This window comes from Pseudorasbora parva, chromosome 4 (genome assembly GCF_024679245.1).
Source record: "Pseudorasbora parva isolate DD20220531a chromosome 4, ASM2467924v1, whole genome shotgun sequence".
In the NCBI taxonomy this organism is placed as follows: Eukaryota; Metazoa; Chordata; class Actinopteri; order Cypriniformes; family Gobionidae; genus Pseudorasbora; species Pseudorasbora parva.
This window is the reverse complement of record NC_090175.1, coordinates 49,208,577-49,221,955: the sequence shown is the minus strand read 5'-3', so window position 1 is coordinate 49,221,955 and position 13,379 is coordinate 49,208,577. Positions and strand designations below refer to the sequence as shown.

General features: G+C 36.4%; 1 protein-coding gene and 1 long non-coding RNA gene across 3 annotated transcripts; both read right to left on the bottom strand.

Annotated features, from left to right (window-relative positions):
• Nucleotides 1–272: 272 nt before the first annotated feature.
• Nucleotides 273–5,130, bottom strand: socs1b (suppressor of cytokine signaling 1b). 2 transcript variants are annotated; one of them, XM_067442833.1, is made up of 2 exons: nucleotides 4,979–5,130; nucleotides 273–1,409 (listed from the first exon to the last, which is right to left on the bottom strand). In XM_067442833.1, exons 1-2 carry the CDS (start codon nucleotides 5,072–5,074, stop codon nucleotides 774–776), a joined length of 732 nt encoding a protein of 243 aa, XP_067298934.1. In that variant the 5' UTR covers nucleotides 5,075–5,130; the 3' UTR covers nucleotides 273–773. The 2 variants fall into 2 exon arrangements, with proteins under 2 accessions (XP_067298934.1, XP_067298935.1); XM_067442834.1 differs by lacking the exon at nucleotides 4,979–5,130 and adding an exon at nucleotides 3,531–4,920 and having other exon boundaries at nucleotides 274–1,409.
• Nucleotides 5,131–5,834: 704 nt separating this feature from the next.
• On the bottom strand, nucleotides 5,835–6,759 carry LOC137074141 (uncharacterized). Its single transcript, XR_010904923.1, has 3 exons — nucleotides 6,600–6,759; nucleotides 6,161–6,253; nucleotides 5,835–6,004 (listed from the first exon to the last, which is right to left on the bottom strand). It is a non-coding gene; the product is annotated as an uncharacterized lncRNA (long non-coding RNA).
• Nucleotides 6,760–13,379: the final 6,620 nt, after the last annotated feature.

The following is a 13,379-nucleotide window of genomic DNA, read 5'->3' as shown; positions in this document are numbered from 1 at the left end:
ACATGCAGTATTGGTGAATTGTAAAAGATAGAGTGTAAGCATATGTAGTTATAAAAAAAATCAGAAGCACATGTATATGTACGTGATATTTTCCCCTAGATGGGGCCATTTCTGTAAAGTTACGTGAGAGGTTTCTGATTCTTTCTTTTTTTTATGTGTGTGTGTGTAAAACCAAAGTGAAAGGGAAGAGCGAGAGAGAAATGACGGTGAAACTAATTGTAAATCACATTAAATAATTTATCTTTATTAATAAAAAGCAATCCTAAACAAAAACGAAAACCATTGTCTCATTAGGTGAAATGCATATTTCTGCATAGCAGATATTGGTATACAATACTATAGATTATATAGTCAACGTATTGTATATATATATATGTACCCATATATAAAATTATTAAATGTTTATACTGATATCCCCACTGCGATGTAATCCGTGGTTTACATTCATATATAAATACAATACTATATCAAAGTAACTTAGTTGTCAAATCAATAATTTTACACAAATACAAACTGACGCAGTACCAGTGTGACTGTTTTAACACAATCGAAGGCCAGTGTTGGTATTGTGCCAAACTGCATGTCAAATAAAACATTTTGTAGTGCTTTTTTATGGGAGAATAGTCCAAACAATCACTACATACATAAATAGTAAATAAATGTTTTAGTTGGGTCAATGAAGAGCACTGTATCCTATGAAATGATCAAAAAAATGGTGCCATGTTAAAGAGCTGCAACATCTGTAACTACATCTTCAACTAAACAACAGACATTCATATACTAAAAGGGTACAACAACAGAAATTCTTTAAGTTTCTTGCTCACAGGCAATTGGTGAATACTATCTTTCCCATAACTCTGCACCACAGCTCTTCTTGCCAGCTCTTGTAGGCTCTGCGCCGCTTCTCCACGATATGGCATACTCAGACTCTTTTTTGGGGATGCAATATAATATCCTAGCAGATGAAAAAGGCAAGCGAAAGTATGTTTACTCCCTGCTAAACTGAATCCTCCTCCTTTTAGGAGCACCCGCACGCTGGTCGGGCCCTCAGGAGCCCGATAGCTGAGAGTGAAGAAAACATTTGCCTGCATGCTGTCCCGGATCAGGAACGTCCCAAGAGGGAGTTTGGCCAGTCTTTCATGAGCTTCATCTGCTTCCATGGGACCCCAGTAAAATCCACTGTGGTTCAAGTAATCCACAGCCTGGGAGATCAGGTCACATTCCTGCTGGTGCCGAAAGGGGAGAAAGTGTGTTGGTGGGTCGGAAGAGGTTTTAGGGGGCTCGGCCGGCTTCGATGGGTCCTGTGGCGCAACTGTATGGTCAGAGTCATTATGCTGGACCATTCTGAATCGGGGCCCACTCATACCATTCCTCCATGGTCCCAATGCATAAATGAATGATTCTGCAGCCTGTACAAATGAACAAAGAGTTCAAACATCAAGAGGTGGGAAGAGCTCATTCAAAGGGCAAATTCTAAATATCTTCGGAATGGTACAAAACTTGGTAAAGGTGCTAGCTATGCAAACACAAAAAAAAATCATGTACATGATTCAAAAAGGTTAAATAGTCCTGAAAAAAATAGTCAAACTTGTACTGATCGTGATCAAAAATGACAGAATTGGAAACGAATGGGAAGTGAATTTCATCTAGTAGAAACGTTTGGTACCAAACAAAATCTTACTGAATTTTTTTTTTCTTTTTTTCTTTTTTTTGAGATATCAACCTCAAATTTGGAACACAACTTAATGTATAGCTTTGATTTTCTATAGCTTTTGATATTTTGGAAAATATATATTTCATATAAAATCTAAATTAGTATTTTTATGGATTTTTCATAACAAACTTAAATAACTTTTTTTAGCTTCACTTTTGTTTAAGCAATTTTTTTTGGTTTTTTTGGTTTTTAACTTCAGAAATAATCTTCTTTTAAAAGAGACCAAACCTAAGTCTGTGCTCCAAATCATTCAATATTTACAACTAAGCTGCATTTTAATTTTAATAATTAGTAATAAATGGTAATAAACAAGGTAGCAAACTATAAATAAATGGGTAACATAATAAATGGGTCATAACTATTAAATAAATATAATTTACTAGCCTACCATAAAATCCCTCCAAAATACAACATATTTAAAACAACAACAACAAAAAACATTCAGTACATTCATTTAACTGAAATAAAACATAAAAAAACAACAAAAAACAACAGTATTTTTTACCGCCACACAAGCAGCACCAGAGGGTTCAATTCTTGGAAACAGAAAGCAAAAAGAATTTGACTATTTAGATGATGCTCAAGACAATTAAAAATAATAATAATAATAATAATAATAATAATAATAATAATAATAAAGAAAATATAGTTTTAAAACATTACTTATGTACTTGTGTGAGTCAGTATGGTATAACTAACAAACATACAAGATGCAAATTTGCTGTTATGACAGAAATGCTACAATAGAAAAATAGACCACTCATGTCACAACTTTTTGATGTTTTTTTGAAAAGTAAAATGTTGTTGGTCAAATGTGGTAACCTTTAGAAAACCATTTTGATATTAATAAAATATGTTTATATCTTGAAAACTATTATTATACACTATGTGTGTACTGCACCCAAAGTGAAAGTATTTTAGAACTTTTCACTTGATGGACCACATTTGTAAATCAAAAAACGTGTAGAAATGGTACAAACATTTTAAGAAAACATACGAAATTAACATGAATACAACTATTTCATTTAAGAAGAACATATAGGCTATACTTGTTTTAAACTAGATTTTAAAACTATTTCTCACTTTTCTTTATATTTAGCCTATATTCTATTTATTTATATTTCACTCACTGGTATTATCTCTAATAGAGCCTAATATCAAAACAATATTCAAGTCATAGCCTACTTTTTTAATGTAGGCTATATCAATACAAAAAAAAAAAAAAAAAAATCAGGCCCCAATTGAACATTTTTCTAGTGACTGATCACATCTAAATTTTTCAGTTGGCCAAATTGAATTTCTGTAAATTAAATTGGCCAACTGAAAAATTTAGATGTGATCAGTCACTAGAAAAATTTCAATTAGAGACATTATTTTTTTTACAGTGTACATTTTATATTTTTAAACATTTTTCTATGTAGTTTTCTTTGGTTGGCTACATAATTATTCGAATGTCTTGGTGTTCTTTATACAAACGCGTTGATTGTAACCGTTAGCAAAGGAAAAGCGAAGCCCCCTGCCATTTATCCGAAAAACAAGTAGCCTAGCCTAAATACATCGTTTTCTTGACAGAACTGCTGAAGAAGGTTCTTCTGTAAAACCAAGCAAAATATTTTCAATTTTCGAATAGACTACCGATCACCTAGATGTTTCAGAATAACCAATAAGATAGGCCTATATAATAAGCTGTATACAGAACATTTTCATAAAACGGTGTCTAATAGCCTTCATTGAGAACGTCTCAGTGAAATAAAAGGTGAAAGAAACACCTCCATGCAGTCCGGTCTCACAGAAAAAAACACTATAGCCAACTTACCGCAAATGCAGTCAGATGTTGACCAACCCCGACTTCTCCAGAACTGTGTAAAGATTTCCTGCGATGCTACATGTTTAGTTGTAACACGATTCTTAGGCTGACCATTACAAAAGATAGGCTATCGAAAGCGAAAGTTCGCACACACACACACACACACACACACACACACACACACACGCACACAAAAGGCGTTCTCGCCTGTGGCACATCAATGCCTGGAACATTTCTTCCAAGAAATGTTTGGATGAAGGGTAGGCTATGTCTCAATGTATCCAACTGTGTCTAATTTACATCACTCTCTCTACTCAGTGGGTGATGTGCAAAACGAAATCCTAGCTGTAGGAATGCGGTTGAATTCTGGCTGCACTCTCTTTCAATGCAGGCTATGCCTTAAAATGTCGAATGTAAGCAAAGAATGCATATACAAAGTCTGATAAAAGCGAACAGTAGTGCAGTACTGCAGAATAATCAATGAATAAAATGAGTGTGCATGCCAGTTTATTATTTTGCATGTTATTAAATCTGCACGATTGTTTCACTTTCACTTTGTGCGCGCTGGTTTACTTTAAATCACGTGATCTTCTCCAACCCCTGTTCAGATTAGGACAGGTTAAAGTATTATGTTTTAGCCCCGTCTTTCTTTTATTGTTTAAGACTGTGGCTTACATGACAGGTAAATATAAGCCACGCATACGAAATGCACTGTTGTTTTAATTAGACTCGGATAACGGCAGAAATTACACTATAAATGAAATAAAATAGCACAGATCATTTTAAGTGCAAATGCAAGTCAATATTATATAGCATATAATTATTCTAATTACTGTTATATATTTCATATGATATTTTAAGACTATTCCTCAAACAGAAATACTGATTTGAATGTGAAGTAAAATATGAACAATATTACAGTGTCCAGTTAGTTTTTTGTAGGCTATGCAACTAATGCACAATAAAGCAGTATTCACTAATAACTGGATTTACATTTCGGATTGTAAACAGATGCTCTATGGTTAACTGCTCATTCTGTAGATGTCTTTAAGATTACTTCTGACTCCTCAATTAGACCATCTCTAAAAACATCTGATAAATATCCTGACAGGCAAGGCAGAACGTTACGATTCATCACTATAGTTCAAGGCATTTAGAAAACATCTTTAACAATAATTTATGACAACATATGTTTTTACATTGCTTTAGAAATAAGTTTGAAATAAAGTTAAGCAATTTTCAACCTTTTTAATAAGTTACACAAGATTAAACTATTTATTTCAGTCAGTTTAATGTAATTTAAGTTGAAATGACTTAAAAGTACAAGTTGATTGAACTTCAAAATTTAAGGCAACCTTTTTTTCTTTTTCTTTTTACAGCCAATCATTATAATTTAATATTTGCTATTATTTTTCACATTTTGTTAGCAAATTTTGCAAAAAAAAGAAAAGAAAAACCTTGCAATGTTCTGCTGATGAATCCAAAGATGACTTTTCTCTTGAAGCAGTTTCACCTTTGCAATGTCCTAAATTCCAAAAAGTTAAACTCATCATCTGATGTACCAGAGCATCTGCACATTCACCTACAGAGAATTTACTATGGCTGTGTAATATTTACAGGGGGGGGAACTACCCCCCCCCCCCCCCCCCCCCCACACACACACACAGACTTGTACTCAGGTGCTCTTTCATTTCAGTTTCACTTTGGCTGATCACGTCATATGTAAATATCTGAAAATGTCTAAAATTCAAAGAGACATGGATACAAATTGTATAATATACCAGAGGAAAACAATAATACGGCAGCCATTTGGATTATTAAAGGAAAGCGGTAGTTTTTCAGTTACGGGATGATTGGCATAATAATGGAATATTGTAGGCTAATGAAATCAATGGGATTTAAATTAAGCTTCACTTTCACAATGATGCCCAATCATGATTAACTGAAATGATCATCCCGAAACAAAAAGCAGAAAAAACATATTACAACGGTACTGTTAATTTGGAAATAATTTCTGAACATTTCATTTTACAGGAAAACGTCCCATCTGCACTCATAGTTTCACTAACCTAAAATCAACAGCCGAAAATAACCACCCAATTTGCCTTTAGAACAGATAAAGCAAAGCGCTTCCAAGAAATATACTTGACAATAAGCTTGCACTGCACTCTACTGGCAAATGACTAATGCATTTAAACAACATTGCAATTTAATATCTTTTAAAATGACAATCTGTTTGCATGCTAAAGAAAGAAGACATCTGGCCGGTGCATGTAGAGAAGCATAAGCTTCATTAACCACAGTCCTTGCATATAGTGATCATAAATAATTTATTGTATTTTTAACCCCCCCCCTCCTCCAAACTTTCCATTTGTAGTTCATGAGGAGGCAGATGCTGTTTCATGTTCATCCTTCCTGCTGCTGCGTCTCAGCATGTAGGCAGCAGCTGTAAGTGCAAGAATACCATATGTGGCAAGAACAAACTGGAAAAGGGAATAAGTGGGAGAGAAAAAAATGACACAATGAGATAGGGGTGACATGAGCCGGAGACGTTACTGATGTAACTGTTGTCTTTGATCAATCGGCCATCTGACATGCTCTTAAAGGCATTACTGTAATTTTTCAAAACATGACCTTACATTTCTGCGTCCTTGTATTGTGTAGCTGTTAAAATGTTTCCTCCATCCTGTCAGTTCTGTTGGGCTTGGTGCTTCAATCCCAAAGAGCTGTCTCTGTCATAAAAATATACAATACAAAATATCAAGATTATGTCCACAAAAAAAAAAAAAATCTAACAAAAATACACTAATTGCAGTATAATATAATACTGTTCTATCTATGTATACTGAAAATACTTAATATGCATATGGGATTTTCTTTACACTGAATTTATTGTAGGGCTACATGCATTTGTAAGCAACTCTTGATATGAAAGTAGTAACGTTAGAGCTCTTTCTCACGAGAGGACGTATTTTATAACTATATATTTTATTTATATATTTTTATTAATATTTGTATTTATTTGATATGAAGCATGCATCGATATGTTGAATGAATTGTGAATGCTTATTTGTCTACCTTCACTTCGCTTATAAGATGACCAAAACTTGTCAGCGGAATCCGTGTCTTCACGGGGGAGGTCGGCATGTCTGTAGCACAAAAACATATATATCTAAAATTTACACAAATGACCATGGAAATATTAGTATGTCAGTCTTGAAATGTATATTAGCTACCTCGGCTGTATCTACGAGGGCATGCGTCGATTATCAGCTGCGTTTAGTTCCGGGCTTTTTAAATGCCAGGTTTAGCATCCAATCAAAACTTCCCTAACGTTGACTTTGAGCCGCTTTGAGCCAATGTCTGCAGGTCTGAGGCGGGACATAGATGTGGTTACGCAAACGAGTTAAAGCGCCCGCGTTTGAATTTATGGTCAACCTTGCAACCTAAACGTAGCCTACGTGCTAACCGAGGTCAGATGAAGTTATCTAGGCAGTGGGGTAATGCATATGTGTTTTTAAACCGCTTTCATTTAACTTACTCTAACGCGAAATTAATGTAAATTAGTTAGCCTTCATAAATGTAAGCAGTTCCCTCTGGAAAAGTGTCTTCCCCATGGATACAATTAAATTTTTACCTCTATTACTCTCAATTTCCCAGATCTAGAATATATTTTGTGTAAGGTTTAGCCTGCAATACTGTGTGGTGGTAACATCATCATTAAGCCTATCCCATGGTTAAAGTAAAATCACGTACTCACCCTCTTGTTGTTCCAAACCTGTAGGCCTATTAGTTTCTTTAACACAAAAGAAAATATTTTAAAGAATATTGGTAACCAGACAGTTTCCATAGTATGTTTTTTTTTTTCTTACTATGGAAGTCAATGGCTAGCTACTGTCAATTGTATTTTATTACCAACATAATATATGTTCAACAGAACAAAGAATAAACATAAGGGTGAGTGATGACAGAATTTACATTTTTGAGTGAACTAACCCATTAGTGACCCTTGTCATTTAGTGGTGCTGCCAGTACTGCAGAACATGAGATCCAGGGGGCAGGGTTGGATCAGATCCAGGGGGTGGAGTTGGGGTAAATTTAGGGTTGGGGTATAGGTGTATAGTCTCAGCCTAAAACGTCACACACATGGACCGTTGGCTGAATGTCATATGAAAACTGTCATCATAAAGATGTCTGGGAGACGTGTGTCACGTTCTTTAACGGTCTGCCTGGAAACAAATGCTGTGAGCATTTACCGGGATCAACTAAATGCTGCATTTTCAAAAATATGTGAGGTTAATGGCTCCATTGTTGAAGTAATATAGCAAAGTAATATAGCAAAGTATAAAGAGGGAGGAGTTGGATCTGGATCATCACCCCCACCCCCACCCATGTTCTCATGTTCTGCAGTGAAGACCAGCTCTGAGAAGTTTAAAAACTGCAGACATAAAAACCCCTTGTTTTATGTGGAAGCAAGATGCACTTTTCTAAGTAATCAGACTTTGGGGTTTTGCCTGGTAGCAGATAAAATCCCATAGATGTGATTTATCATGATTTATCATTATTTAGATTATCATGATTTTCAGCATAAACTGCTTGCAAGGTTTCCTTTCTGACCCATTAGGGTAAAACAGGTCCTATACTTATAAGTAGACCATAAAAAATGAGAGTTGTAAAAAAAAAAACTATATATGTCTGCACTTCTCCTTTTGACTGATTGTTATAGGAGTCAGCGTGTTTACACTAAATGTGACACATTCATTTTACCAATGTACATATATCTAAAACTGAAACAGTACAGAAAGGGCTGTTGTGTTGTCAACATTTCAAATCAACTGAAGCAGAAATAGAAAAGTAGACATGATGCATCCCAAGTGAATTGAGTAAGTTGTTTGTGCCGATATGGGCTTATGCCTCTTTTCACCTGTCATTTGACAAAAGGGAGGAGTCCTTTTGCAATTTTAGATGGTCTTTTACCAGAGGAATGGCTAAAGTCAAAAAGAGAAGACTTTATGGAATCAAATATCCTTAAAAAAATATTTTAAAAAACTCTTATCATGATATTGCAATTTTTTGCAACCAAAGTACTCAACATCTACTCCTAAATATAAGAATTGAAAGGATTTCCTGTAAAATGACACCTAAATTTTAATTTTATATATGGGAAGCTTTTAAATTTGGGTAGGCCAAATCCAGGCGGAAATCCCAAAAAATGGCCCTGGAGGGTAAGAGGTTAAGTAATTTGTTTATTAATAGGTAATTGCAACTATTAACTGCTTTCTATCTCAGGTTTCTGACATTTTTCCTTGCAATTCTGACTTAATTTTGTATTTGTATATTTAGTGGCGGAAACAAGCTTCCACAAAACACAATGCATTAAGAGCAGGGGGTGAAATCTTTTGAACAAGATGTGTAAATGTTTCTTATTTTATTTAAATATCATATTTTTATATTATATTCAGTACTGCCCTTCAGAAGCTATTACCTAGCCTTTATGTTTCCTAGAAGACAAAATAAGTACAACTCTGTTCATCCGATTCAAAAAGTTTACACACTCCAGATCTTAATGCATTGTCCTCTTCTTGTGTAACAAATATACACTGAAGGGCAAGGTTGATGAACCCAAATCCAGCTTTATTTGAACAACTTAAATCCAAAACATAAAACAGACTTGGCAAAATAAACGAAAGACTCTGCTTAACATGACCTCCCCAACAGTGGATACAATACTTCCAATAACAGACAAATACTATGGCAAACATGAGGGCTTATATACACAAGGGCTAATGACAAGACAATGGACACCTGTGAACAATGATCAACCCATAAACCAATGACAACATGACACAGGAACACATGAGGGCATGGAATCACATGACAAAAGACTACAAGACAAAACCAGGAAATGCATGACAAAACATGCCAGTGAACATGAAAACCTAAAAACATGAAACATGAACCCAACACCAAAACACCCTGTGACATCTTGAGTATATATATATTTTTTTCTAAGCATGATGTTAACACAATTAGCATGTTGCTAGCATTATGCTTACACAATTAGTATGATGCTAAGCCAAATGCCAACATAATTAGCATGTTGTTAGCATTATACTAAGCCAGATACAAACATGATTAGCATGTTGTTATCATTATGTTAACATGATTAGCATGTGACTAGCATTATGCTAACAAGATGCTAACACAATTTAACATGTTGTTAGTATAATGCCAACATGATTAACATGTTTTTAGCATGGTGCTAATGCTGCGTTGGAGGCAACCTGTAACCCGTGTTTTTCAACCTTCTACCCGTGAAAGTGCACTGGAACGGCAGTCAAACCCGTGACTTCCACCCTGAACTCGTGCTAGATCGATGTTCTCCCAGTTACGAGATCTGACGTCACATAGCCCAAAAAACAACAATGGCAGCCTCTATGTATGCGGTGTTTATAAAATTTGTACTCGGTGCATCTAGCTACCACAGTTCCTAGCGCTCAGGCAGTTTGGTGTGACTTTGTCTGGAATGCTACAAAGCCATGAGTTGTGGTTTGAAGTCATAACTTACGGGCTCAAAAACGTATCAATTACATGATAAACATCTTTATCTTAGTTAGTATTTTTATATTTTTTTTAACACTTAGCTAATCACTATTAGCATGTAGCTATTTACTGTTTGCATGTAGGCCTATAGTATGTCGGGAGTCTTGTTTGCTAAACATGCAAAAAAAATTGTCTCAAGAACATGCACTTTGAACTTGCGTCTTTTTTTGCCACTGTTTGAACGCAAGAGGATCTCCAGATATAGTGCTGAATAGAACATAGGTATCAATAAGTCTGCCTAGTAACTGATGATGAGCCAAGGGCGAACTGCACACTTTGCAGAGAAGCATTTCAGTTGCTCAGACTAACGGTTGGAGGGGTGGGGTGAACAAGCGGCAACCTCCTTGTCAACCTCCTTGGCAAGTCTCTCTTGAAGCCAATATGGAAGTAATTTAAACAGGCTCCAGAAGGGAGCAGAATCTCATAGAGCTGCATATTACAATTCCCACCTTTACAGCAGAAAAAACATGTTTACAGCCTGGTACAAATTGTGGTTTTGGTCTATATGCCTAATTTTGCCCTTCATGACAACTGTGAGGGGGATGATTTTTTTTTTAACACATTCATCTACATTATATAAAACCTTAACCCTTTAACTCTCACCCCTAGAAGGAGCCAATGGAAAAAATATTTTTTTTAAAAATTCTTATTATTGAACATATGAAAAATGACCTCAGGCTGTTTTTTGTATAAAAAAAAAATATTTTTAACTAAAAGACAACTCTACCGTACGGTTGAGATGTCAGTTTATGGTAAATCTTGTTTTACATTTACAGTAGTTTATGATGTTTTTTGAACGTTGAATGAAACTTGTAACAATGTTAGTACAGTATACATTTATTGTACATTTATTTTACTATATATACAACCAATCAGGCATAACATTATGACAACATTCCTATATTGTGTTGGTCCCCATTTTGCTGCCAAAACAGCCCTGACCCGTCGAGCCATGGACTCCACTAGACCCCTGAAGGTGTGCTGTGGTATCTGGCACCAAGATGCTAGCAGCAGATCCTTTAAGCCCTGTAAGTTGCACTGTTGTGTCTCTATGGGTCAGACTTGTTAGTTCAGCACATCCCCCAGATGCGTAGTTAGATTGAGATCTGTGGAATTTAAAGGCCAAGTCAACACCTCAAACTCATTGTTGTGCTCCTCAAACCATCCCTGAAGCATTTGTGCTTTGTGTCAGGAGCATTATCCTGCTGGAAGAGCCACAGCCACCAGGGAATACCGTTTCCATGAAAGGCTGAACATGGTCTGCAACAATGCTTAGGTAGGTGGTGCATGTCAAAGTAACATCCAAATGGATGTAGGACCCAATGTTTCCCAGCAGAACATTGCCCAAAGCATCACACTGCCTCTGCCCGCTCGCCTTCTTCCTATAGTGCATCCTGTGATGTAAAAGAAAACGTGATTCATCAGACCAGGCCACCGTCTTCCATTGCTCCGTGGTCTAGTTTTGATGCTCATGTGCCACTGTTGGAGCTTTTGGCGGGGTCAGGGGTCAGCATGGGCACCCTGACTGGTCAGCGGCTGTGCAGCCCCATACGCAACAAACTGAGATGCACTGTGTATTCTGACACCTTTCTATCAGAACCAGAACCAGAAATCAGAACTTCTTGAGCAATTTGATCTTCAGTAGCTCGTCTGTTTGAACGGACCACACGGAACAGCCTTCGCTCCCCACGTGCATCAATGAGCCTTGGCCACCCATTACCCTGTGGCCGGTTCTCCACTGTTCTTTCCTTGGAGCACTTTTGATAGATACTGACCACTGCAGACCAGAACAGCCCACAAGAGCTGCAGTTTTGGAAATGCTCTGACCCAGTGGCCCTTGTCAAACTTGCTTAAATCCTTGCTTGCTACAAATGCCAATTTTTCCTGCTTCTAATGCATCAACTTTGAGGACAAAATGTCACTTGCTGCCTAATATATCCCACCCACAAATAGGTGCTGTGATGAAGAGATAATCAGTTTTATTCATTTCACCTGTCAGTGGTCATAATGTTATGCCTGATCAGTGTATGTGTGAGTAATATTATTGATATTGTCACACTTCAGTCTGTCCTACTATCTGGCTATTTTATCCCTTTACAGACATATCAACCGTACGGTCACGCATACTTTTGGAAAATTATGGCAAACAGGTGTTTATGTATTTTCTTATATTTTGCTATATTTTTATTGTTTGGACTCCACACTAACTACATAATTATGGTTTGATTCCCTACTTAACTTATATCGAATTTGACCCTATAATTTGATGACCAATCAGCAACTTCATTCTTTTGTGTGACCAACTGAAGTGTGCAAACTGATACTGTCACCTGGAAGCTGAAAAGTCCCATCCCTCCATGCCAAAATCAGACAGGGGGGTGGAGCAATAGAGCTGTAGAAGAATTTTGTCTCATCTCCTTCTTTTGACTGCATTTTTTAACACTCAGAGTAAGGTCTACCATGCGGTTGAGAAATCAGTTTTAAAGTTCTGCATAATTAAGGGTCTGGTTATTTTGAGTGGCAGGTGAATAGCCAGTTATCCGCCGTCTATAGTCATTGCGTCACCTAAGCTCCGCCCACATCCCGCCTCTTTGCCCATTTTCTGTTATTCGGGAGTGACACGCGATGACGTGCTGCCAAGTTGGCAACGCCCAGCTCGCCCCTACTTTAAGCTTCAGAACGGCTTATCGGAATCCTATGGGTGACGTCACGGACACTACGTCCATATTTTTTACAGTCTATGGTGGTGAAGCATTTTCAAACTAAAGCTGTCAAACTGACATCATCTGAGAAGGAACGCCGTTTCCAGACCAGAAGTAACTTCAGATTTTGATTAAAGATTACAGTGACAAACTATTTTTTTCTGTGTATTAACTTGTATGGATTAATTGTTCACCCCAAGACCTGTAATATGTGCTAACAAAGTAAATAGGGTAAATTTTTATTTCATGAGGACTTTAAAGTGCACCAAATAAGCTTCTAAACAGTTCTTTAGAAATAAATAAAATAATCAAATGTAAAATAATATAAAATGTGTTCTGTTGCCAGATCACATACTTGATCTCCTGCTTTCTTATGGTTTATAGTTCTTTATTTGTGTCCTTGAAGTCTTTGATGCAATTGTTTTTGACAAGACCAACCAAGACAACCAAGAAGTGGCTTGATAACAAATCCATCAGACTCAGTTTTGGCCTGGTCAGAGGTCAGATTTGAACTCTATAGTGAATATTTGGTCTCATGTTAAACTCAAACGAA

What these genes read in the sequence shown, in the direction of transcription:
- socs1b (XM_067442833.1), bottom strand. Translation starts at nt 5,074, where the DNA reads ATGATGAGTTTAACTTTTTGGAATTTAGGACATTGCAAAGGTGAAACT. An exon ending in CATCAGCAGAACATTGCAAG is followed by an intron (nt 1,410 to 4,978) that starts GTTTTTCTTTTC and finishes TCATTTGTACAG; the next exon opens with GCTGCAGAATCATTCATTTA.